The sequence below is a fragment of the Lissotriton vulgaris genome, chromosome 11 (genome assembly GCF_964263255.1).
Source record: "Lissotriton vulgaris chromosome 11, aLisVul1.2, whole genome shotgun sequence".
Classification (NCBI taxonomy): Eukaryota; Metazoa; Chordata; class Amphibia; order Caudata; family Salamandridae; genus Lissotriton; species Lissotriton vulgaris.
Window position 1 is genome coordinate 589670089 of NC_141699.1, and position 26146 is coordinate 589696234.

Consider the following 26146-nt stretch of genomic DNA (forward strand, 5'->3'; position numbering starts at 1 on the left):
AGGTGCCTATCCTGGAATGTGCGAGGACTGTCTAATCCCAAGAAGGTGCGCCATGTCTTGGCATATTTGGCCAGACATTCTTTTCAGATAGCCTTCCTCCAGGAGAACCATTACGCACACCTCCCCATGCACGGCTTTGCAGCATCATGAGATGGCCATCATTGTTTTGCCAATTACAGTTCATATTCCCGTGGGGTGTGTGTTTTGGTTCATCGCTCTCTTCCTTTTCAGGTCTCAGAGGTGGTAGCTGATGATGAGGGCAGACATATTATTGTGTAGGGAGGAGTGTCTATTCTCTTAGTTAACGTATATGCACCAAATGTAGACACTGCTGATTTTTATCCCCAAGGTCGCTACACATATTGACCGCCTAGGGGCGGGCAATATATTTATGGGTGGGGATTTCAATCTCACATTAGATCCCACTGTCGACACTACAGGGTGTGGCCACATCATGAATTCCAAACACTCCTCCTCTCTGGAGGATTTATGTTTCAAGATTTGTTTGTAGATTTGATTAAGAATCCCCAATGGCTTTGCAACATAGGAAAGGGTAGTTTTGTGAACCCTGAAAGGATATTTGTTGGCATAGGAGCAGATTACATTCTTGCCCACCCTACAAGACAACTACATGTCTGGTCTGCCCTGTTCCCATGATGCACTGGGCCAGGGACAGACTAATTTGCATGTAGCCAGGTTCTGAGCTGGGATGGTGCAGTGAGCTAAAAAACGGTGATGGATCAAGCCCTGATCTTTGGACGGGGTAGAAGTGGTCTGCTTAATTCAGACACTCTGTTCATCACCACCCCCTTTTCTGAATCGTTTTTGGCCACTACAGGTGTGGCAGGGTATACTCAGACATGAGTCCCTTGCTCACTGCACCATCAGGATTCAAGCAAGCCGGGCCGACGACGGCTGAAGTGCCAGAAACCGGTCCCCGGAAGCTTGTCTCCTTTCCAGTGAAGAATTGGCTTGGTAGTCTGGTCTGCCCTGTTCCCATGATGCACTGGGCCAGGGACAGACTAATTTGCATGTAGCCAGGTTCTGAGCTGGGATGGTGCAGTGAGCTAAAACACGGCGATGGATCAAGCCCTGATCTTTGGACTGGGTAAGAGTGGTCTGCTTAATTCAGACACTCTGTTCATCACCACCCCCTTTTCTGAACTACAGTTTGGTGGCATGGGCCCAGGGAATACAGGTTGTCCTGTCCACACCACCGGAGAATGTAGTCAAAACCCGCCATCTTGTGCAGATCCACAAACTGTGCCCCTTCACCTTGTCTCCCACACACCAAACAAACGTGTTACTGCTCACAACATCCTTCACAAGAAGGTAAGAACTATTAGGATTTTACATGGGGATTGTCTCCCTTCCAGTTGAGCAGTTAAAGAATCTATTCCTTATAATTAAACAGCTACCAATACAATTGGCGGAGATAGCTATACTTTTATTTTGGTTGGTCTCTGTTCCGATGGTCTGATTCCATGTGGAAAGTGGTGATTTTAAGGGACAGTGTCAGGTAATTGCTGAATATAGTGGAGGAGCGCCTTTTTACTCCTTTCGAAAAACAAATCAATATCCGTTACACTATACCGGTTGGGAAGTTAATCACAGAGGGCCATATGTAGGAAGCCTAATTGCGCTCGCAAATGCTGAAATTCGCAGAATTTCAGCATTTGCAATCGCAATTAGGGCAGTGTGCTATGTAGCACACAAAAACCCACATGCAAAATAAGGAATCGCAAAATTTGCGATTCCTTATTTTGCTATTGCATTTACGGAATCACAAATTGCGATTCCTTAAATGCAATGTAAGAAGCACCCCAGTTGTGCAAATTTTGGCTTAAGGAATCGCAAAATACCACCAACTTCAGGTTAGTGGTATTTTGCAATTTCTTTGAAAAATGCACTTTTTGGCATTTTTCAAAGTGCCATGTGGGCCACATACATTCCCTTAGGGCATGTATGTGGGCCACATGTGCACACATGTTAATTTCAGAGGTGCAAAAGGGTGTCCTATTGACACCCTTACAATCCTGAAATTGCATTCTCAATTTGCGATTCTCTGATTGAGAATCGCAAATTGAGAATGTCTTCCCATATATTCCTATTGGCCTTCTAGCCCATAGAAATGAATGAGAAGGTATTCCTTATTTGCGAATGTCAATATGCGATTCGTAAATAAGGAATAAGTGGGATTCGCAAAACATTTTGCTAATCCTACCTACATTGCGTTTTGCGATTCTCTAATTGTGATTCCCAAAGAATCGCAATTTGAGAATCGCAAAACACAAATTACCTACATATGACCCAGACTATCTAAAGTATAGCAGTGCCACAATGACAATATTGACCAATTGTGTGCTACATAAATGCCTGATGGCAATGACAGGGCGTGTAATGACTCCAATGTATAGACCTACTCAAAAAGAAGAGGAAGACACTGCTAAGGGAAGAAGTCTGATCACAGGGCATCACATCTTGTTTCCGAGTAAACCCAAATAAATATATATTAGGAATAAAAGAACTGTTGTTAATGCCTGCAGAATATTATACCTATTCTGGATCAGTGGAACTTCACAATTCCATACTCTTTACTATAGCCTCACTTTCACTTACTTTGCCATCCAGATCACAAGAAATACCACACAGTTAAAAGTAGGCAAAGAGCCTTTTAATTTTGGGATTTTAGGTACTGCTGCTCAGTATTCAGTCCACAACGAGAGTTCACTGAATTCCTGCTGCCCACTTCAGAAGACAAGATGCACTTGTTTTTAAATTGTTAGAAGATTGATGTTGTATTGATATGAATTAATCAGACTGCTGTAACCGCTACCAAGCCACCAGTCTTTCAAAACAAGCTATTATGCTCTTGACCAGACCTTGGACACAGACGAGTTTAACTCGGATTAGGGTGCTCTTTGTAATGCAGAAAGGCTTAGTGATATTTTTGAAATAAGACAACAATGATTAATTCTCTGTCCTGATGATGATGCCCACAATCTAATAAGGCATCGAAACATCGTCGACTTGTAAAAAAACCCTTATGCAATATGATACTGAAATATTGTAAAAATGCAAAGTTGTGGTTATGAAAATTCACGTCTGTAAATACTGAATACAAGTTCACAGACTTATCGTAGCCTTGCCCTTTTGGCCATTGCTTTTGTTGTTTTGTCTTGTATGTTGTGGGTCACGGCTGTGCCCACTTGTTATTTCAGTGGTCTTATATTTTTGTCTTATTGACTTAAACGCTTAATTAAAACTTCTTGTCCGGCTGGACAATAGACACTACACTTATCAGGTGTTCTGATTATTTGTTTGTAATTCATTCTGTCCATATGTAGGGACCATTGTTTTGTAAAATATGTAAACTACCCAAGGTCTCTGCAACATACCTTTAGGGTTCCCCTGTCTTTTGAAAAAACACAATATTGAGTGATGGCAGGACAACTCCACGCAATCTGCAGAAAGGCAACATTTATAGTTTAAAAGTGTTTACAGTGGGGGCGTGGCTTGAGCGCCGCTTCAGCATGGCGTGTTGCGCTTGAGCTCCGAGGCGAGTTTGGCCCGTCGAGCTAATTTCTCCGTTTCTAGCTGCCCCTAGAGGCGGAAAGGCAGCCTTCAGCAGCGGAACATGCAGGGAGCTGTTTGACGTGGTTTTCCTGAGCTTTTGGTCACCGGCTGCATGTCTTCTATCTCACGCTCCAGAGGCGCTCGTTTTCCTCACGGGCGGCCGCCATTTTACCGCTCTTGACGCAGCTGCAGTTTCTCCTCAGAAGCGCAGCTTTGGCTACAATATTACAGTTGATAGTGGCAGTCCAGGTCGTTTCGTCTATGATGCCTGCAATTGGTAACATTTCTTACTTTTTTCTGTTATTTTCTTGCTGCTTGGCTGGGAATTAAGCTGTCCACGCGCTGTTTCTTTCAGTGCAGTTTTTCTCATGAAGGTGTAGATCTTTTTTTCTACGAATTCGTTACTGTGTTCCCCTGCTTTGTTGTAGCTATTTATTATTTTGCTACTTGCCTGCCCTGCATATAAGTCCGCCGCTATTACCAACGTAGTGCCCATTGAGCTCGGTGTGCTATATCTTTTTTTTTTACACACTCTGCGCAGTTTTTCCTCTTCTTGAGTGGTTGTATACTTTCTCTTGGAGGCTGCTCCTCCATGGCTGCAAATATGGGTCGTCCCTCGACCAACAAAGTCTCCAAAGATACTGGAACGTCGCTAAAAAGGCTTAAGTCAGTGTCTCCTACACCTGAGTCCTCTCAGTCAGACACCACTTCCACGTTGGACACGATACTAGCGCGCCTCAATGAAGTGCATGATATTGCGCAGTCAACGAAAACTAACACAGATTTATTACAAGTAGAGGTGTCTGCTATCAGGAATGACTTTAAAGCCCTCTCTCTTCGTGTTTCTGCTACTGAATCACGAATCAGTTGTGCTGAGGATGGTATGCAAAAACAATCCAGATCTCTCAACCACTTGGAGCGCTCAATGGCGGCATTGCGCAGAGACCTCACTGAGCAGGAGGACCGGAATCGTAGATCTAACCTACGCATTTTTGGTCTGCCGGAAGATTCAGAGAAATCATCTTCCTCTATGATAGAGTTCTTATCCCATTGGATTCCGGACACCTTACAAATCTCATTTAACAGAGACTTTGAGATAGAAAGAGTACACCGTGTTCCAACGTTTCGTCTAAGATGGCTACCCAGCCACGAGCGATCATTTTTAAGCCATTGCGGCATCAACATACTGAACTGATTCTCTCTCATATGCGGAAAGCTAAACAAGTCATCTGGGACGGCCATCGGATCTCAATTTCTCAGGACTTTGCCAGAGATACGGTTATAAGGAGAAAAGGCTTCCTAAATCTTCGGAAACGTCTTTCTGAGATGGGTATTCCCTTTTCGTTTTCTGGTCCATCGAAGATCCGCATTACTTATAAAGGACGCTCCAGAATTTTCGATGAGCCGGCTGATCTAGCTACCTTCCTGGTCAATCAGCTGGAGATAGAGATGGAGATTCAGAAAGCGACCTCGCAGACTCCTGGTGCCTCGGGCACTTGAACTGTTTCCTTCATTTTTTCTTGATGTAATTTTCTGTATGCCTGGTTCTCTCCTCTCTCTTGTTGAGCTTCTATGCCGGTCTTAACTTCCAAGGCTGTTAATGATATTTCTCCGTTCTTCTTGTTTCCATACTCATTTTTGTTCTACTCTTCTTCTTTGCATTTATACTTGTTCGTTCTTTCTATAGTTCTCCTCCTACAAATACTTCTTATTATTTCTCTATTGCTCTCTTGCTCTTTTTTATTCCGCTTCTGGTCTTTTCTTCTTTATTTATTCTTTCCTCTTTTCCATTATGCCTTCTATTTTGATTCTTTAACTGGTCTTCAGCTCTTTTTATCTTTACTTTGAGTCACTTTTCTTTTCTCTTACTCTTTATCTCTTACATACTCATATTGCTTTTTCTGTTATGGGTCATCTTCTATCTTTCTTTTTACTTCTTATTCGGATATTTTCCTACCTTTCTTTTCTCACATATCCGTATATCCCTGCTTTTTCCACGTCAAATTCATAATGTTATTATATACAGTTATAGATTGTTTATTAACTATATAGTTATTTTTTAGGATATACATTTTGATTGTCATGCTGTAACCTATTGTTCATGATTTACCTCATGCTTTTCTTTTTCTTATAAATTGTTCTATTTCTATTCGATACTATAGCTATGTTTCTCATCATTAGATTGTTTAGCTAAATATAAGTATATAAATTGCTTAGTTATAGTTTGACTATCTACATTATTCAGCTGTTTTGCGATGCTACTTTTGCTTGTTACCAGTTCCCCTGTTTCTGCTATCTGGTTATCATATTTCTTTGGGGCTATTGCTATCAATTATTTTTTTCGCCTAGTACGGGTACCTTACTCGCCTTTCCACGTTCTCCCTAGTATGATGTTGGTCTTTTTTAGGCCCTCCCTCCTGCTTCCTCTCTCCCTCCTTTCTTTTCTCTTTTCTTCTCTTCTCTCTTTCTCTTTTTCTTGGATTCCCCAAATGGACACTCCCACGGTGTTTCTTTTGTTTGATGATTGGTTCCTTGTACTTGTGTCGTTGGTCCTTTTTCTGTCATTCATGTCGTCGTTTTTCGGTTTTTATGTTTTCCCATGCCGGGTTTAAATGTATTATCCCTTAATGTTAAGGGTTTAAATCATCCGGTGAAGAGGTCGAAAATTTTAGATTATTGTAAATCTCTGTCTTTTTCAAGAGACCAAGGTCACTAACAAAGAAGCGTTGTTTTTGAGGAAGGAATGGGTTTCAGATGTTTGCTGTTCTGATGCCTTGGGTAAACGAAATGGAGTTCTTACATTGGTTTCAAAGAATTCTGGTTTATCGATACATTCTTCTGAGCATGACTCTGAGGGTCGTTGGCTGTTGTCTAAATTGTCGGATGGCCAGCATGATTTGTATGTGATGAATATTTATGAACCTAACGTTGATGATCCGTCCTTTTGGAAATCGGTTACCAAAAAATTGAATGACACCCCACACTCTGGTAATCTTATTGTTGGTGGCGATTTTAATTTACCAATGGACCCTCTTTTAGACAGGAATTCTGCATTTCAATTTCGTCCTCCTAAATCCCACAAACAAATGCTTAACATGTGTTCCATTACTCATCTTCAGGATATTTGGCGTCTTCATAATCCCACTGGTAGTGATTTTTCTTTCTTCTCTTCGCCTCACTCTTCCTTCTCTCGTATTGACTATCTCCTGGTTCATTCTTCTCTTGTTTCATCTTCTTCTTCTCCGAATATACATCCTATTTTGATCTCTGATCATGCTGCGGTCACTTTTACGCTATCATCCTTTGCCCCTAAATCACGCGCTCGTTCGTGGAGATTGAATACCGAAGTTTTACATGATTCTTCTCAGGTTAATGAATTTTCTAAAGCTATAGATACCTTTTTCCATGAGAACGAAGGCTCTGTCTCTTCCCCAATTGTTCTATGGGACTCCTTTAAGTGCACTTTCCGTAGTCAAGTCATTAAATGTATGTCCAAACGTAATTCTGATATTAAAAAAGAACTTACGGATTTGTCATCTGAAATAAAGACTCTGGAAGCTTCCTTTAGGCAATCTAAGGATCCAACTTGTTTACAGCAAATAAAATTACTTAAATACAAATATAATACCATTGTTAATAAAAGAGCCCATATTGGGGTACAAGCTCAAAAATCCAAGAAGTTGTTGTTAAAAAATCGGGCTGGGAAAATTTTGGCTGCTACATTGAAATTTCAGGATTTCTCTTTTAAATCCTCGCAGATCTCTTCTATTACTGACCACACCGGCTCTAAAAAATTTCAAACAGAGGAAATACTTGAAGTGTTTCGCGACTTTTATAATAAGTTGTATACTCCTTCTGATCAATCCTCTTTTGACCCATGTCAAGCTTTTTTAAAATCGGTTCCGATTCAGTCGGTCTCTGATGATGATCGCTCCTTTTTAAATAAACCTATTTCCCCCGAAGAAATCGAGTCTGCGGTTAAAGCTACTCGGTCTGGCAAGGCTCCAGGCCCTGATGGTTATCCAATTTTATTTTATAAAACTTTTCTCCCTACGCTTGTCCCCAAATTAAAATCTGTTTTTGATTTTTTTATTAAAGATGGGTCTGTTTCTGGTACGGCCGCTGAAGCTACTATAGTAGTGATCCCGAAAGAGGGGAAAGACCATTCGGATCCCAAAAACTTCCGACCTATCTCTCTCCTTAACATGGAAGCAAAGATTTTTGCTAAAATCCTGGCCAAAAGATAAGAAACCTTTGTCCCTCTTCTTGTTCATCCTTCCCAAACTGGTTTTGTGAAAGGCCGTCTTGCGCGAGACAATATACGCACTTTCTGTCATATTCTAGGTGCTGCTAAATGGTCTCAACTTCCTGCCGCGGCCTTGGCCCTTGATGCGGAAAAGGCCTTCGACAAGGTCTCTTGGCCGTTTCTTCGTGCTGTCTTATGCGCGCACAAACTGGGCGACTCTTTCATTAATATGATAATGTCCTTATATTCTCAACCCAAAGCTAACATTAGAGTTAATGGCGCTACGTCCTCGTTTTTCAATCTTAGTCAGGGCACTAGACAGGGATGTCCCTTATCCCCGCTTTTATTTTTATTATCTATTGATCCTCTTCTTCGTTTGATTGAGCTACATCCTGATATCAAAGGTTTTTCTTTTGGCCCTCACTGTATTAAAACTGCTGCATACGCAGATGACGTTCTTATTTTTTCAGATGATATTGCTTTGGCAATCCCTGCTATTTCTAACACCATTTCCCTATTCTCTTCGGTTTCAGGGTATACCCTAAATAGAGACAAGACGGAAATGTTTCCTTTGAATACCTATTGTTTCCCCTCTCATATGGGATCAGCGGGATTTAAGTGGCAGTCTACACACTTGAAATACTTAGGAATTTATTTTTGTTCTACTCTGTCTACCACTGCTGCCTATAATGAGTCCCAGACTATACTTAAAGTGTGTCGTCTTTTGGATACATGGTCTCCGAAACATATTTCATGGTGGGGTCGCCTCCAGACTCTCAAAATGATGATCACGCCGATTATTAATTTTGTTTCATCCATGCTGCCGATTAAATTGTCAGATTCCTTTTTTCGCGAAATTGATATTCTGACTTCTAAATTTTTATGGAATGACAAACGTGCTCGACTTGCATACAAATTTTTGCGTCGTCCTTGTTATATGGGAAGTTGTAATTTTCCTGATTGGGATAAGTATCAGACTGCATTTTTGGCCTCTCAAGGTGCTTTATGGTTCTCTCCGCCATCTCCTCATGTTCCTTCTTGGCTGCTCATAGAACAGGAATTAGCATCCCCTTTGCCTACTGCCTCTTTTTGCACTGCATCTACTTTGCATATCCTGTTTTCCCGCTCTATCATTCTTGATACAATTGCTGCGGTCAGGAAAATAGACAAGAAGGTGGCAATTCCGTTACATAAAACTAGGTGGACATCTATATGGCGAAATTCCAAAATTAAACTCAACATTACTCCCAACCTTATGGCCTATTGGGCAGATAAAGGGATCTCTCTTGTTAAACATCTCTATGGTGTTTCTGACGAACCACTACCTTTCTCTACCTTAGCTCAGAAGCATTCTTTAACGAATCTTGATTTTTATACTTTTCTTAAACTTAAAGTGGCCATTGCCAAAGTTCGTCTTCATCCTACTTCGTCTACCATCTCACTTTTTCATATTTGGATTAAATCTTGTCAAGTTGCCTCCAAAATTTATAAATTTTTTTTGCATATGTCTCTGGTTTTGATTGTATCACTTGTATTGTATTTTATGCTCACGATTCTGATCATTATTCTCATCAATAAAATCTTCTTGAAATCAAAAAAAAAAAAAAGTGTTTACAGTGAATGAGGCTGCCAGGAGTGAATTTTGCTATGCTCTCTGCTGTATAATATAGACTGTGTTGCATATTAAAATGTATTAGTTTTGGTCTGTAATTCTGGGGCATATCTTTAACCTGCCCACAAAAGTTTCGCCAATTTTTGTCCTGTAACGATCTACTCAGCTCCATTTCCCAAGACCATCTGGCAGCCAGTGGGGGCAGCACCATAAAATTCAGAAAATGCCTATTGTAGCAATGATATAGTTTTACCACTCTCCAGATCAACTTGGTCAACATTGCCAATTTTGCCTGGCCTTAGAAAAGCAAATAAAAGTTGACCTATCTTGGAATGGTAAGTAAAACAAATAATAAGATGGCGGCCGCATCATGCTATATGCACACATGCATATATGAGTCATTGTCTTCTTGCTGGGGCGCTGTGGTGCCATGACGCATACACACGTTTGTATGAATATGTGCATATACAAACTTTTGGGCTTTTTGTTGCCGATTCTGCACAACATCGGCAAAAAGCACTGGCAAAGCCAATAGATCTGCATTGTTAGCCAATATGCGAGACCTATTGGCTTTGTTAGTGTTCCTTTCTTTTTTTTTGTTTTAACTGCCAGGGTCAGTACCTTTCCCAGACATCAGATGGCAGGGTAATACATGTGAATCAAAAACAAACATGAAGTGCAAAACTGTAACAAGTAATGTTACCCTAGCTTGTGATCCAAGTACACTCGTTGTCCCTCTTGTACTTTACTCTGTTGTAATTTCTTACTGAACACGCCCTGTGTTGTTCAAACACAGTGGAAAGAGACCTTCTGGTCATTATAAGTCTGCTTGACAGCGGGGGTGGTTCAAAGCCCCTTTTGTGTTTATTACTGTTAGAATTAGCGCTTTGTTCTGAGTCTGATGTGATATTTTAATGGTAGTAGCCTTGCAATTTTTAAATGAAGTGGCCTACTTAAACTTTTCATTGTTGCCGCAGTGTTACTGAAAGGAAACATATCTAATAACTGTTTTCTGATCCTTATTTATGCTACAATGTGACTTTTGTAATTTTGATAGCGCTGCTGCTTTCCCTAGTTGTACCTCCCTTCTTGTTGTCAGGATGTGTTTGAGTGATTTTTCTCCAAATCCAATTTTTGCTTTTTGTCTGCAGGGTACGAAGCTCTTGACCTCCAATAAGAATGCGAGACAAGCACGACATAACAGCCTGGAGGAGACGCAGAAGGAGGATTTGCACTCTTCTTATGCCTCTGGGGTTGCCAGTGCAGGGGACTCTGCACCCTGTACAGAATTACCAGACTCTGACTGTAGCGGCTCGTCAACCAGAACTGAGAAGAACTTGATCAGTGCCCTCCTGAGATTGTGTTTTAGTAAGGTACCAACAGGCATCAGAGACTGGAGAAAAAAGCGCACACACCAGGAGTGGGAAAGGCTACGAGAACGAGATAGGGGAGGGGAATGAAATTGCACATTCTTCGACTGCAGTGCAAAGCTTGAAAGTAAAACAGCTGAACCAGACAGCATTTTCCAGGAGATTAGAATGTAGAAGCAGACCTTGAGTAGGGAGCATAAATACATATTGTAGAAAATTCCAGGAGGCAAGAGTTCCCCAGCAAGTAGCAGAACAGTTTTGGATCTGGAGGGATGTATGCTAGCTGGAATCAGAGCAGGTGAACATTACATCAACTCACAGGAAAGAGGGTGGTATCAGAAAGTGGGCAGAATCAGTGGTTTCTTACTGTGGTGTGGACAGAAAAATTGAGTAAAAGGAGGGTGGAAATAGACTCTCTTCAACAAAGTTCAAAACACATAAGCAGTTCTGCTCTTGTGAGACATCTGCGTGGCAGAGAATCTCTTAACTTGCGTGTAGGCAGGCTCTCTTCCAGGGATATGAGTGTAAAAGCGTTTGCAGCAGAGAGACTCCCTACTCACTCTGGTGGCATCCATGTGTAGCTTTTTCCTAGTTTTGTTAATCCGGAATTGGATATCCACAATCTCTGTCCTGAAGGTGTGGATTATGACAAATGTGTCACTTGACATCTTTGCTTTATGAATGTCTAGTGGAATATTCTCTAACCTCTTCCTATGTTGGGTAAAATAACCACAGATGTATGCATATTTAGTCCATAAAATGTTTAATTAACAGAAACTGTGAAAACATTCCCTAACGCCTTGGCCTCCCTAATGCTGAAGGTCCATTGGTGGATAAAAAGCACTCTAACCAGGGTGGCGAGCACAACCCTCTTGCTTTCTGTCAGGAGGAACTCTTTCCACCTAATGTCGTGGACTGTCAGAGACAATAGTAGAAGTGTTCACCCTTCTTTCAATTCCCACTCCACAAACTCCAGCTCCCCTTAGCTCTACGCAAGGAAATCTGGTACCTGAATGAATGATTGTTTGGGAGAGGGTGAGGAGCTACCACTGTCTTGCCAGCATGGACATTAAAGGGTCTTGCTGGGCATTCAATTTTCAGTTCTTTTTCTGTTTCCTATGACAGTGGTGAGAAAAGCCACCATAAGGCAAGGGGTAAATAGTTCTGCTATCTCCTCATTGGTCATATCCGAGGTGAAGAATTTGGCAATGGGCCTCGTCACAAGAAAGTTCAGGGTACAGAGGCTATTTGATGACGTCTTTCTCTCTCCTGTTGCAGAAAATCAGGTTGGCGCTGAAAGCACGCGAGAACCTGCTGCTTTTAGTCCTTGTAGCCCAGCAGAGAGAAGCGATTCAGCTCGTGGAGGCCAACAGACTCAGCCACTCAGTGACAGAGAAGCTGTGCGAGCTGTACAGTGCTGTGCCTGACTCAGCACATCCCGCAGACATCAGCACGGTGGAGAGAGTCGGCTGGAGGTATGGGTGCATACTGCCTAGTGTATGACACTGAATTGCACATTAAATTACTTTGCTCATTGTTCATCCTGGGTTGAAGCAGGTGTCTGTGAGTTTTAAGTTTAGGGTTGGAAATAGCGAGTAGATTGCCATTTAGGTTTTTGGAAGCGATTAATGTACTGAGGACGGTGTCATTGATCTTTTTCATACTACTGAAAAATGCAGTTTGATTCAGTGACCATATGAAAACATATCTGACTTAAAAACTCATTTATGGCTTGGCAAAACACGCATGTGGGCCAGAAGCAGAGGGATAGCTTTGACTTGACTGGGCTGTGGAAACACCTTCACCATAAGCTTGGCATTATGGTCTATTATTTAGGATGAATTGGTGTGTGCACCATGTATGAAGGCCTTTTGGTATGTTACCCCAAGCAAAGAAGGATGTTTTTTATGCTAGGCAATCAAAACCATTAGACCGTTTATGCTTCTTAGTCCCTCATTTAAATATTTGACAGTATTTTGTTAATACATTCCTCTTTGCAGAGTATCATAGAAAGTCCATGTAGAATTGTTGTGTTTGCAGTATGTGCTGCTGTTGATCATTTGCTCTTGTGTTGGGCGTGAATGTTGCAAATTGTTTTTGTTTAAAGTAGAGGTTTCGGTTTCAGGGTGACCCATGATGCCTCCCCCAAAACCCAAAATGCACCATGACCTATACTTCACCTGAGATAGTGTTAAACCATAAAAGTGAGAGTAAGTAGGCCTAGAGAAGTAAAGCAAGAAAGTCTGTGTGTACTCATTTGTGAAAATGTATTTAAACATTAGTTACTGTTCAAAATGTCTCACCATGTTCTTGCATCTAGGGAAGTGGGAGGGCACATGTAATCCTACTGCAGCAGAGATATTCTGTTAGAAATTGGGTTACGCGTTGACTGTGGTGTGAGCCCTGGTCAAGCAGCAACCACAATCTGAGCCAGGGTAAAGCAAAAGTGAAACCCCAAATGAACTGGTGCTCAGCCTCGTGGTAGCTTGGTACAAAGCAGACAGGCTTAAATTAAAGGCAATTCATAAAGTATGTGTGCAACACCTCAAAAAGTAAAACAGCAAAAACACCACACAAAAAGATCCAACACCATCTTAGAAAAATAGAGCTTCATTTAATAAATAAAACAAGACCAAATCGACTAAATCAAATCAGTAAAATCGGAGTTATGACATTTTGAAGAATAAACTGTAATATAGTGCCTAAAAGCATAAATCGCCAACTGCAGCTATCTGGTCTGCTGGGCCGGGTCAAAGTCAAAAGTTCAGGCCGACCACGATGGAGCCCGGCTCGAATACACTCCCACATTAGTCCCACTGAAGGTTTAGCTTATCAAGTTTTGTGCCAAGAGCCCCATTCATGTGGAAGAAGATCACTTGGAGCAAGGAGAGCATCATTGGCTGTGGTCAGTGAGGAGCTGGCTGATTGTTGCGCTGGCGGTCCACGCGAGCGATTGATGCATGCGGTGTGAAGAGACAGACTTGTGACGGCTTGAGGTGATTTTTCATGCAAGCAGCACAGTTCCAGCGTGAACGGGCCTGTTCGCTGTCGGGAAGATCCTAAAGGCTTGAATTTAAAAGCTCAAGAGCCACACCAACGGCTCAGGACCTGAAAGACGCCTTTTTGGGGTCAGGAAAGACCGGTCCATCAGCTGTGAGGAAGCCTGTTATGTCCCTAAGGCTCAGGTAAGGGGGCCAGCGGACTACACCTTTGAGTCACTGTGGGATCCTATGTTCAAGATGGAGTTGCAGGCCAGTTCTTCTTCCGCAGGCAAGATAACAGCAGGTCATCACAACAGGGCAGCAGCTCCTTCAGAGTGCCAGTCCAGGTGTGTGGCACTCCTTGTAGCTGCACAACCAGTCCATCTTTTATACCCTGGTGTCCCGGTTCTGGAAGTGGGAGAAGCTTTTAGTCAGTGTATTTGAAGTGCATGGAATTTTCTACCTCCCGAACCCTGGCTCCAAGCTAGCTGAAGTGACAATGTAGGGTCGTTAGGACCTTTGTGTGGAGGCAGAGCACAGCCCCCAATTCTGCCAGCAGATGGCCCATTCAGGCACTTCTATTCTCTCTATTGTGTGACTGTCTGGGAGGAATTCACAAAGTCGAACTGTCAGCAACACCCAGTCATGTTACCCAAGACATGCTACAGGCACAAAAGGGCATCTAATCTGTGCCACCGGTCGCAGCTGCCCTCGCAGCAGGACCCTCCAGCCATATACTACGGTTGGTATTGTATCCATCAGCTGGACCTCACCATACCAACTATATCAACTTCAGACCTGCCTTTACATTAACTGTACTGACTGCGATATCCTGATCCTTGAGCACCCGAGGTAGTTCCTTACCTCTTGTACAGACATCTTCTCTCTCAGGCATATATTTTAAGTCCTGATGATGGCCCCCATATTTCAATGAGGGATCGAAACGCCAAGGAGAACCAGGACTATTCTAAATATGATTTATTGATATATGAATAGCATGGTTACTAAAAATGTGGCACTAATCCAATATTTGTGAAAACACATTGTAAATGTCTTGAGAAGCAAGGGGGTGCCCCCAGAAAAGGGGGAAAGTATGGGGTGCTTGGAATAGTTTTAGGGGGAATATATGTACCCCCCCCAGCGGCCGAAGAAGCGTTAGTGGAGCTGGATTCCCCATGATCCCAGAAAGTAATGGAATATCTTATTCTGCAATATGGTACTGTGTAATTGTCAATAATGAAACTAATGTTTGTCACCTGATGCTTTTATTTTACTTTGTTAAAAAAAACTTTAAAAAAAATGTTACTGCAGTTGTGTTTGACACCCCTTTGCCTGATATATTATTTGACACCAGTACTTCAATTTGCAGGTCTCCACCTCCCCATGAGGATGAAGAAGTGTTTCCAGGGAAAGAGGCTTTGGATACTTTTATGCTCTGGGTTGATTTCTGTGATCATCTTGTCAAAGAGGCACACCCGGTAAGACTTAGAGGATGGTAAGCAGTGGATATTTACCTCTTGCCCTTCTAAGGCTGAATGGCTGAACTCAGTCGCGTATGTATGCAAGATGGACACGAGTCGTGCTCATACAAAGAGAAATAAACTGTGGGCCCTTTTGGTAACATGTCTAGGTGGAGAAACCCCCTCCCCCCCTTCACCCCCAATGATTAGGCCAAATGGGGTTATCAGATGTGGTGTCTGTCAAAGCCTAGCCCATAAAAGTCAAAACCCTCTTCCTTTACTGAGAAACCCAGCTCTGTTCGGTGGTAGGGCAGATGGTTAAATGGAAAACTAGACGGTCAGTCACAAGTGAGTGTGGCCCATGAGGACAATTTAAAAAAAGAAAAGACTCAGAGGATGGTGTTTGGGTGCAGGAACACATTGAACTTAGTTTGTATTTTGATTCAGGAGCATATTTCAAGGGGTTCAGGTTGGCCTGTACAGAGCAGCCAAGCCTGCTTTCTCTCCAGTCAACTCTTGTTAGTGTTGGAATTCAGGAGCATATTTTGTGGAGGGGTCCAGGCTCCGCCACGCCGCTTAGCTAAGTCTGCTCTCCTTACAGCAGTCTATTGGCTGTGTTCACAGCAGTCTATTGGCTGTGTTCGGAAGTGATAACACAAAGGGTGAGGGGAGGAAGGCTTGTAAAAAGTCTAAACCACTGACAAACGCTCTGGGTGGCATTCCACCCCATCTGTTTTCACCCGTTCTGCCACTCTAACAAGAGGTCCTGTCTTATGCAGTTCAACACTGACCCTGCTCCTCATGGGAAAAGTTGATGTGAACTACCTTCTGGAAGGGGCCTCACCTGGCAGTTTAGGGTGGACTGTCCCATCAGGACTAGGTTTTATACTGTTTTGCGATAGGCAGGCCTCTTTCCAGAGTGGCACAGTGGATGAAAAACTGTGGGTTTGAATGCTACCCAGAGTAAATGGCAGTGGTTTAGACTATTTGCAATTATCACTTCCATCACCATTTGTGTGTTTGATGTAACTCTCCAAGTGGACAAGAGTGTGCCCAGACATATGTCCCTTATTGAGTCTGCCACAGGATTCAAGCTGTACCTCATTGACAAGGCCTAAAAAAGATGTAACTGGTGTGGGGTTGTTTGTGTTCCCTTCTGGAGGGAGCTTCATTTGGCACTTTGGGACGGGCTGTGCCAGCAGGGTCATTACTGATTTGCATAAGGCAGGCCTCTGTCTAGTGTGGCACAGTGGGCAGAACATGTTGGGCTGGAATCCTACCCATAGGAATTGCCAGTGGTTTAGGCCATTTGCAAGCATCTCTTCCATCACATTTTGTGCGGTTTTTGTGTTTTTTAAAAACTTTATTTATAATTTTACTACAGCATACCAAAGCAATTACAGTTGTTCACTGTCTTTGACATTACAATTGGAGAAGATGAGATGATTCGTAATGTATCAATACAGTAGTGTCACAGCATGTATCAATAAGAAGAGAAGAAGCAGCCAAGCTTTAAAATACATTCCGAAAGGCCCATTCCCATCCCTGAGCACAACCACCCACCGTCCAGCAGCAGGTCAACAAGCCCATCCAAACCCAACAGTTACAGTTGTGGCCATATAGTCAAAGAGATGCGGTACCTGCAGGGAACAGCATAGCAATGCATAGCGAACAATTGGAAATAACAAAACAGGTTACCCCACCCCGGCAGGGACTATGCCCCGTTCCAGTTGCGAGTCGCCGGCTTGTCGAATGGTTTCCCCATAGGACCTCTATGGTCCCCAAATATCCTTGGGACGGGAGGAGCTAGGCAGTGTGCCGGAATATACTTCGGTACTGGTGTTACAGTAAGCCAGGCTTTTTAGCCAACTGCATAGTGTATACCGATTTCTCTCTTTGCTAGCAGCAAACAAAGGGATACAAATATCATAATGCTTTTGGGGAAGTTAACCACATAACCCATGAGTGCCACTTCAGGCGTGGGGATGAGGGAAAGCTCGGTTATGTCACCTAGTGTTTTGTGCACCTTCACCCAATATGTCTGTAGTTTTGGGCAGGTCCAGGTAAGGTGCCCAAAATCAGCGTGTGGGGCGTGGCATCTACGGTAGGAGTGGGGTCTAGACAGATTTAGTCTATGGGCTCTGGCAGGAGTGATGTATATTCTACGCAAGATTTAAAATGTTGTAGTTATGCCTGCTGTTTAGTGAAATTTCCTTTGTTACTTCACAACATTTGGCCCATTGACCGTCCTTAATGGGGCGGCCCAAGTCACACTCCCATTCCCTGCATGTTCTGCCATCGTCAACCGGTATCATCCCCAAGCATGCCCTATAGAGTTTAGATGTAAGGTGAACCCCGCTTTTGCTCTCAATGATGATCGAGAGTGGAGTGAAAGAGTCAGGTTTGATGTGAAACACTTGGCAGCGCGGCGCGTAAAGCCGAACAAAGCCGCCCCAAAACAAAGCTATCCATAAATGAGGCGTCGTGAAAACAGACACATTTTGTGCGTTTGATGTTTTGGGGAATGAGCCTCATTCTTTAGGAGCATGTCCTCAAAATGAATTAACAGCTTGAATGAGGTCTGGAGCACATTCTTGATGGGTGTCGAGCAGCTCTGGACAGTCCAGTATGATCACCTTACACAGAGAAGTTTGCTCTCGGGGATAGCTTCTCACCAGGAGTTTTAGGAAGCCCTGTCCAGCACACAGGCATATTCTACTCAGTGAGAAGTTAGAAGATCCTGGAATTTAGGAACACATTCTCTAATCGACCTGCCACGATTGGTGCTGTGTAGTCAGCACACTGATGTCTTTTTTTCCATACTTTTGGGGACAATCCTACCTTCCTTGAATTTGCACAAGCTTGTGCTTTAGTCCCTATTAACGTAGTGCCTATGAATTATTTTTTCAAAGCTGTAAGATATTTCTTGAGCTCTCCTTCTGGGTTAGTTTGAGATTCTGATCAAAAAAACGTGAAGATTTATCAGTGTCACGGGGCTGTCACCCGTAGTGTGTAAAGTAGAGTGGGAAATCCATATTCATAGTATAGACTGGAATGGCATCATTGTGTGCTTGTTAAAACCCGTTTTTCTGGCTACATTGCTTATTTGTCCTCCTCCCGCTCTTTCTTTTGTTAGCTCTTGGCATCTGTGCTGTCAAAGTCCATATCTGACCGACTCTTTTACGGGTTGTTGCAGCCACAGCTCCTTCAAATGTAAGTATGCAAGACATGCTTCGCTGTGACTCTGAAGGTGCTTGTGAGTTTGTTTCTGTTGTAAGCTGTGTGTGGGAAATGGGTGCACTGGAAGTGGCTGGACTGAGTGCACTGACAGAGCTTCTTTGTGTGTGTATTTCAGAGCAAAATAGGAGATGATGATGATGCAGGTCAGGATTGATGTACAGATTGAGAGTTGTATATGGATCTCAGTACTGGTATTGTAGATCAGGACTGTAGTACAGCGGTGTGTGGGCTCCGTTACTGGAATTGTGAGGGGTGCTGCCAAACAGGACTGTGGAGAAGTCTGCGTGTTGGTTCCAGTACCAGAATAGCTGGTGGTGTTGCAGGTCAAGCCTGAGGTGCACTGGGAGAGTTATATGTGTGTTCCATTACCAGAATAGCAGAAGGTGCTGAAGGCCATGACTGATGTGAATTGACTGAGTTGTGTGTGGATTGCAGTACTGGAACATTGGCAACCAGTGCAGGGCCTGACTGGGTTGAATTGGTAGAAATTCTGTGTCTCAGTAACACAATATGGTAGTAGGGTAGATGCAACAACTGGCATTGAGGCGCCCTGTCATTTATGCACGTGGGTTTGAATAACAAAATGGCAGAGCAGCTGCAGGTCCAGATTGAGGTGGAGATTCATCAGAATTTGCTGAGGTCCTCAGTATTTCTGTTCCTGGTACAAAGTTACAGACGCGCTGTGTCCTTCCTTCTGTATTGCAGGTCTGAGTATGGCATACTGACCTCCACCGCAGTCATTACGGCTGTTGTCCGGCAGATTACAGCCCCGGCGCTCTTGGAGGAGGTGGTCTTCTTTCTGCTGGGCAGTGAGAGGCGTCGCGAGGCTCACACAGACTCGCACCACCGGCATCCGTTGCGCGGCCAGCTGATCGAGCACTGCAATCACTTGTCTGACGAGGTATGTGCTGCTCTAAGGAATGAGGTTACCAAGAACCTTACGAACTGAAATTATGTCTTTGGATTACTTACCCGGGCTCACATTGCGGGCACCTGGGTTTGACCTGAGCCACTAACGTATGCAATTACCAATTATTCCCCAAAAATATTGTATGTTGCAAAAAGAAAATAAATATTTCTTAATATGCCCCCAATGTACACACTGATGTGTAAAAACATGTAATTGTCAAATACACTATAAATTACTTTCACACAATTAGCACCTGTAACTTCACAAATGTATTTTTTTTTTAAAGCATCGAACATGACCTATGTCCTTGCGACTAGAACACCACTGCTAAGCAGCTGGAGCAGTCCGATTCTATGCGGCTTCTCATCCAAGTTACCACTTCCTTCTCGCAGTTTAGGTTCACTCCACTCTTAAAGCGGTACCTGTCCCAAGGGTCTACCTAGGGGAAAAAATAATTTCACTGGGATTTTCTTGGGAAATCTTTCCTACCTCAGGGTATCAACCCATCCTTGGTATAGACATTCTGTCTTGGAAAAGGATCAGCATTACCTACGGAATAATTACTAGTCTTAACCTAATTTCTCCAATAATTTGCCAAATTCTAAATCTAGCCCTTTGAGTCCAGTCCAGACCTCCCGTCCTCCACAGTTACTCCCTTTCTACACATTTCTTTTCCTCCTTCTTTCTCTATATATCTTAATGTTTAATTTTCATCCACACTTAGTCCTCCCCTCAACCCCCTGTTTCTTTTCTGTCCAACTTTCCTCATTTTTTCATTCTCCCAGTTCTTGTTATCACATTACTCTTGTCTTTCACTCCTGTCACTCCTTCTCTTCTCTTTCATTCTCTTTTGCTCAGTTGTCTCTCCATCCCTTTGCCTTTTGTTTCTCACCTCCATATGCCCATTACACCTTTCTTATTCCTTCCCATCCTTTCTATTGATCCCTCTCCGCCTTTCTCCAACCATATCACCTATCATATGCTCCCAGTATGGAGCTGGCTCTTTATATAGTGGACAAAACGTAGGCACACTGTGCAGAGTCCAGGCAACCCTTATTGGTTTACAGAGGCAAACATGACAACACTAAATCCTCTCCTTTGTGGTAGTGTGGGCGAGCAGTTTAGGCTTATCAGAGGGTAGTGCTAAGCATTTGTTGTGCTCACAGAGACAATAAAGGGGGCCCACACACTCCAGAATAAATTCGAGACCAATTTTGAAAAAAAAGTCATATTTTTATGTACATTTTTTTTTTTGTAAGATTTTTGAAAACCTTTATTGTGCAGATAGTAGCATACAAATACGGGCCTACAACCAATTAGGCTGGCCACGAAACAATCTGAAAAGCACGTAAATCAATAAAGAGGCCTCACAGCAGTCACCCAGTATATTGCGAACTAGTAGTTCAATCGTAGAGGAGCTGAGTGTGGCCGCCGGATGTAGGATCAAAGAAGGTTAATTTTATAATAGAAACTATAGCAGGATCAGTTGCAGTTTAATCATCTGAGTGCCCATAGCGGGCCACGAATCAAGCAGCAAAACATTAAGGCATCAATAAAAACGGTTATCAGCAATAGTCTACAGCAAACAGAATATAGATGCCATATTTCCAATCAGTACCCATCGTAGCCCGCCACGTGCACACAGACCACCAAATTATTGTACTTATACATAACTGAGTAACCAGAACGGCAAAAGGAGTTACAGTCATTCTCTATACTGACCCAGAAGATAAGGAAAGGGGGGAACGCTAAAAAGGAAAGAAAAGAAGGAACGCCGTGCTGCTGCATGCGCCCCCGCAGCGATAAGGGCGAGCAAAGTGACTGGGGACCACATTATTGGGGGTGGGGCGGTCAAGTCAGGATATATGTACAATCAATATTGTATAAAGTAAGAATACCTCACCCCCCCCCCCCCCCCAAGCAATCACAACGTGGGAAACACGCACATCCACGGCGTCCTAAGAAAGGGACACAAAAGAGCCGTAGAAACTAAAAAACGGTCAGAAAAAGACCCCAAATCACCCACCCCACCCTGCACCCCTGCAGAAGGCTACGGCCTACCCCCCCAGCAGCGTGCCTGTCGCCCTAAATAAGAGACCCGAAATATAGAAAAAGTTAGAGAGAGGGAAAAAGAAACCAAAGAGACAAAAAGGAAAAAGAACCAGGGGAGAGGAAGCCATCAATCGAACCATTCGGCCCCTACCCCCCGCCATCACACACATTAATGCAACATCAAAACGAAATCGACACAGTCTCGGGTATCATAAACCTTCGAAGGAGTCGTCCATAGTATCATGGTTGAGGGCACTCCTCATCTCCATCCACAAACCATTAGTTCTCCGGGTCCAGAACCGGCTCACCCCTGTACTTTCCTAGCCATCGCTACCGCGCGTGGTAGAGTAGTGGGCAGCAAACAATTCAAAGTGGAGAGGCCGTATGGTCGAAGCAGGACAGACCATGGGAGCGAACCAGAGGACTCCAGCAACCAGCGGCCAAGCAAGAACTTTTTGCGGCAGTCTAGACGTTTCAGCAACGACAACGGGAACAACAAACAGTGTGGGTACAGTCTCACCGCCCAGGAAAGTAGAGTCGTCCCCGCAGAATAACACTGAGGTTTCGCCGGGGCAGTTTGAATCGGCAATCTACGTTGTTCCCCATCCAGTCGAGCAGGAACGGGCTCCGGCGCGGCGCCCACGCCCGCGCCCGCCACGATCAAGGCGACCCCGGGATCCGGGGTCGCTGGTGTAAAATCTTGCCGATGCACAGTGTCAGCACTCCTCACGGCAACAGAGGGGGACGAAACAGCACACACTCGGAGTCGAGCCGCGTCCATGAGGGACGGTCCGACAGTAATGGCAGCCGTCCTTCTCTCCAGCACAAGGGCGTCGAGGGCCAGGGTCGCGCGCAAAGTCTTTAAGGCGTCAAGAACATCTCCAAGCGTGGGCTCCCGCTCACACGACCAGACCCCCGTACACTTCAGCGACACAAATTCGCCGCCCTGGTTCAGTCCGTGACTCAGGGCACCGGCCGCCATCTTGCAGATCCAGCTGCATCCCCGTGCGCCTCAACTTCTGGAGCGGGCTCTCAAGCAAGGCCACCGCGGGAGCCCCCTCGAGCCCCAGGAATGACAATCTGGGTGCAGAAAGGAGAGCCACCAAAAGGGGGACCGCCAGCGCCACCGCCCCGCGGGCGCCGCACGCCGACTACGGGCGCAAGGCTTCAAGATGGCCGGACAAGGCAACAAGGGGGGGAGCCCTTTACAAGGTCTTCCCCCATCCACGGCGTGCCGCACCTCACCACGGGGCCCTCCGGCCGCTGGACCGGGCCCGATCCGTTGCCATCGGCATAACCGCACCACGGCCTCTCCCAGCCGACCTCTCCTCTCCACCAGGGGCCGCCGTCGACACCATCTCGCCGGCTGACCTCCACAGGCAAGTCCCCGGTCTCTACGCCGCGGAGGCCCCAGGCCAAGCAGGGGTGTAACTTCGGATCCGCCGCTCGCAGGAGCCCCCGGGACAGATGGTGAGTACAAGCTTTCCTTCGTCTTTCCGTGTCTTCCCGAGTATGTCGTCTCGGGGCAGGATGCGTGCCAGGATATGTGTGTTGGGCAGGAAGGCTAGCGGAGCCGAGCTACATTGCGGCCATCACGGTCGCGAGCTTGGCTCCTCCCCCCTTTTTATGTACATTTTGATACCAAGAACTTCGTTATCAAGTAAGTACTTTTTAAAATATCGATTTTTACTGGTCAGTAAAATGTTCACTTAAATGCGTCTTTATGCAGCCTTGCTTTACTATGGGGAAAAAGGCATATGTTGTACGCAGTTATTTACGGTCGTTTTCTGGGGGGCAAAATTCAGGACAGCTGGACCACTCTGGAAGTGGGTCTCTGCGGTGCTGACGTCCCTCGACGGATGCTCAGTCTCGGCGCTGTTAGAGTCCCGATTGTACTTAAACAGGCCTTGGTTGCTGCTATGGGTCCGATATCCCGGGTATTGGTGCTGTGCGGCTCTGGTCAGTCCTGCTGCCCTCTCTTTCGGTGGGGGCATATCTGACCTTCAGGAGCGGAGGTACCTCTTCCTGGGGGGCTGCTCCGTCACGCTGGCCGGGGAGTGGCAATACAGTAAACCAGACTCTTCTTCTTCGGTGCCTGTGGACTGCAAGTAGCTCCTCTACTCCAAGAGAGATTTTCTGGAAATTTGCAAAGGCAGGTAGTCTTCCGGGGTTCTTGGTAGTTGCTCAGCTGCAGGACGAGTCACTCAGTCACAATTGTCATGACCGGGTGCAGGCAGTCAAGGTTTGGCTCCAAAAGTCCACAGCAAGTCTTCAGTTCTGGTTGTCTCACGGCTCTTCTTTATCCCCTTCTTCTGGATCCGTCGAAATCTAAGTTCCTGGCATCAGGAGTGCTCCTAAATACTCAATTTAGGGGGCGTTAGGGGAGTTACAGGAAGTAGCCAATGGACTACACCCTCGGTATGACACTTACTCTAGGAAGTGGGCATAATCCTGACCCAGTGAACCTAATTCCACCAAAAACCAAGATGGAATTCTCGTTTTCTTGTTCATATCAGGTAGCCCACTTTAGGGGTGGTACTAGCCTGATGGGAAACGCGCCACCTGACTAGCTCCCAGTTGTTTACTATTTCTCACTCATTCTTCCTCGGTCTTCCATCCTTTTTTAAGCTCCTTCCGGTATCATCCCTTCTCCTTTTACTTGCAACTCTCCCTTTCTTTCCTCATTTACTATCCTTTGCCTCTCATGTTTCTCTTTGCTCTCCGTCTACCATGGTTCTCATTCTTCCTTTCTCCCTTTTTTCCTTGCCACCGTCCCTTCTGTTTTGTTTCCCTTATCTCCACTCTCCCATTCTACTTTTCTAACCATAAAGTCTCTTTGTCTCCCTTCTCGTTTGTCCCATTACTTATTTCTCGTCCTTCTGTTTACTCTTAAAGACACAATCAAATAATGATAGAACTGTGATCTTGAGTGACAGTGAGTAAAACTGGGGAATGAGCTGAAAGTAGTGAGAAGGCTTAAAACGGTCACACTCAATTGCCATAAAACACAAGGGACAAATATGAAGATTGCATATGGTCAGTGACTAATGAATGGATAGCAAATATCTGAACTGAGGAGCCAGCAGTCCACATCTGCTGCCATTCTTCTATAGCGCACAATGCAATATCTCAGTCAGTTAAATCTAGCCATCCCACATGTGAAGCAATGTCATCTGTATCAAGCTCCACAAAGTCTTTTTTTGCAATTTGATCTAAGTCACATGACACATGAGGTAATTGTCTGCAAAGTGGTGTTTAGGCTACATGTTGTGATGTCATTTCCTGTGATGTCATCATTATGCAATTTCGCATGTTTGAAACTTGAAAAATCCTACCTCCTTATGGCCAAAGAATGTTGGCAAGTAAGAGAATTGGTAACAAGCAGTACTACAAGTTAACAGTCCAGCATATACCAAGCCATGGTATGTAGGGTTCACAGTCTTATTACGCTGACAGAGATTATCAAAATCCACCTCCACCACAAGTCCCATAGTGCCTGAACATATTAGGCAAAGCCTGGATTTGACCTTCACATGCATCTCTCAAAAGTTGTACATACACTGCTCTCTCAGTGAACATGATCCCTACTCCATCAGTTGAAAAACATGTTGAAGGTTATGGAATAAGAATTTAAGAGGTTGGGGTTGTTTGAAAACATATAAAACAATTGACATTACTCTGTATTCTTTCGGTGTTTCAGTTGAGAACATAAAAATACTTAAACCTAAAAATGTTCTCCATGGGAGTTCTTGGGCCTGACTGTGCGTGTGACACTTTGTGCTGTTTTGTTTTACATTCAATCCTTTTTCGTTGGCTGTCTTTATATTGCATCGATTTCCTTTGTAGATCAGTATTGCCACACTGCGCCTTTTTGAGGTTCTTCTGCAGAAACCACACGAGCAAATTGTCTACAACCTCGTCCTGAGAAACCTGGAAGGGCGGACCTACATGGCACGTGGTATCCATGGACCGGAGGAGAGGAGCCCTGTGGACTGTGATCAGTTTGAGAGCACAGAGTAAGTGCAGCCAACGCTGTGCATGGACGATATTTCACTGTAGGCCCTCTGCCGCAAGCAAATCTAGTTTTGAGTCAAAGCCTTTCTTGAGAGGGTATTTGTCTGTAGAAAACCCACCCAGAACATTTATGGGTGACAAAGACTTGTGGAGTTCAGGTCAGATTTAAAGTTTTTCCTAATTTAAGGACTTGTCTGTGAAAGAAACCAGTCCGGTAACTGTGGACTAGCAGCTAGAGATGGCTTCTTGTATAATATTTTTTTTTCATTCACACCCAGCCCTGCAGCCGCTGGTTGGAAAAGGCATCTCTTATATCCATTCTCACTAAGCATATGTGGTCCACTGCAGACCTGTGCTAGGGACTGGAAGTTGGAACCCCTTCGAATATCATAATTCCTGCTCAGTAATATCTGCTTCTGCATATAACCACCAACTATAACAATTTTCACTATTGGTCCTCATTATTGATGGTTCTGGGGTGAATGTCATTTTTTTAACCTTTTCTGCTTCACAGTTGTGGTCCCATTTCTGTATGTTTTGTCATAGTGGATAATGCTCAACAATTTGGCGAATAATGGAGCTGATGTGCAGTATGCAAAATGCTACCATAAATAAGCAGCTGGTAAATTGGATATGTGGGCGGGTACTCCCTGCAGAGATTATTTGGCAGGTGACAGTTCTTTTA

At 44.2% G+C, this 26146-nt stretch overlaps 1 protein-coding gene across 1 annotated transcript in view; it reads left to right on the forward strand.

The window, feature by feature from the left end:
* FHIP2B (FHF complex subunit HOOK interacting protein 2B) overlaps positions 1-26146 on the forward strand; it is a 174973-nt gene that overhangs the window by 72735 nt on the left and 76092 nt on the right. The window contains exons 6-11 of the mRNA XM_086943678.1: positions 10586-10807; positions 12083-12279; positions 15155-15263; positions 18382-18458; positions 19191-19386; positions 25294-25463. Coding sequence (XP_086799804.1) covers positions 10586-10807; positions 12083-12279; positions 15155-15263; positions 18382-18458; positions 19191-19386; positions 25294-25463 — 971 coding nt within the window. The remainder of the gene's footprint in view (positions 1-10585; positions 10808-12082; positions 12280-15154; positions 15264-18381; positions 18459-19190; positions 19387-25293; positions 25464-26146) is intronic.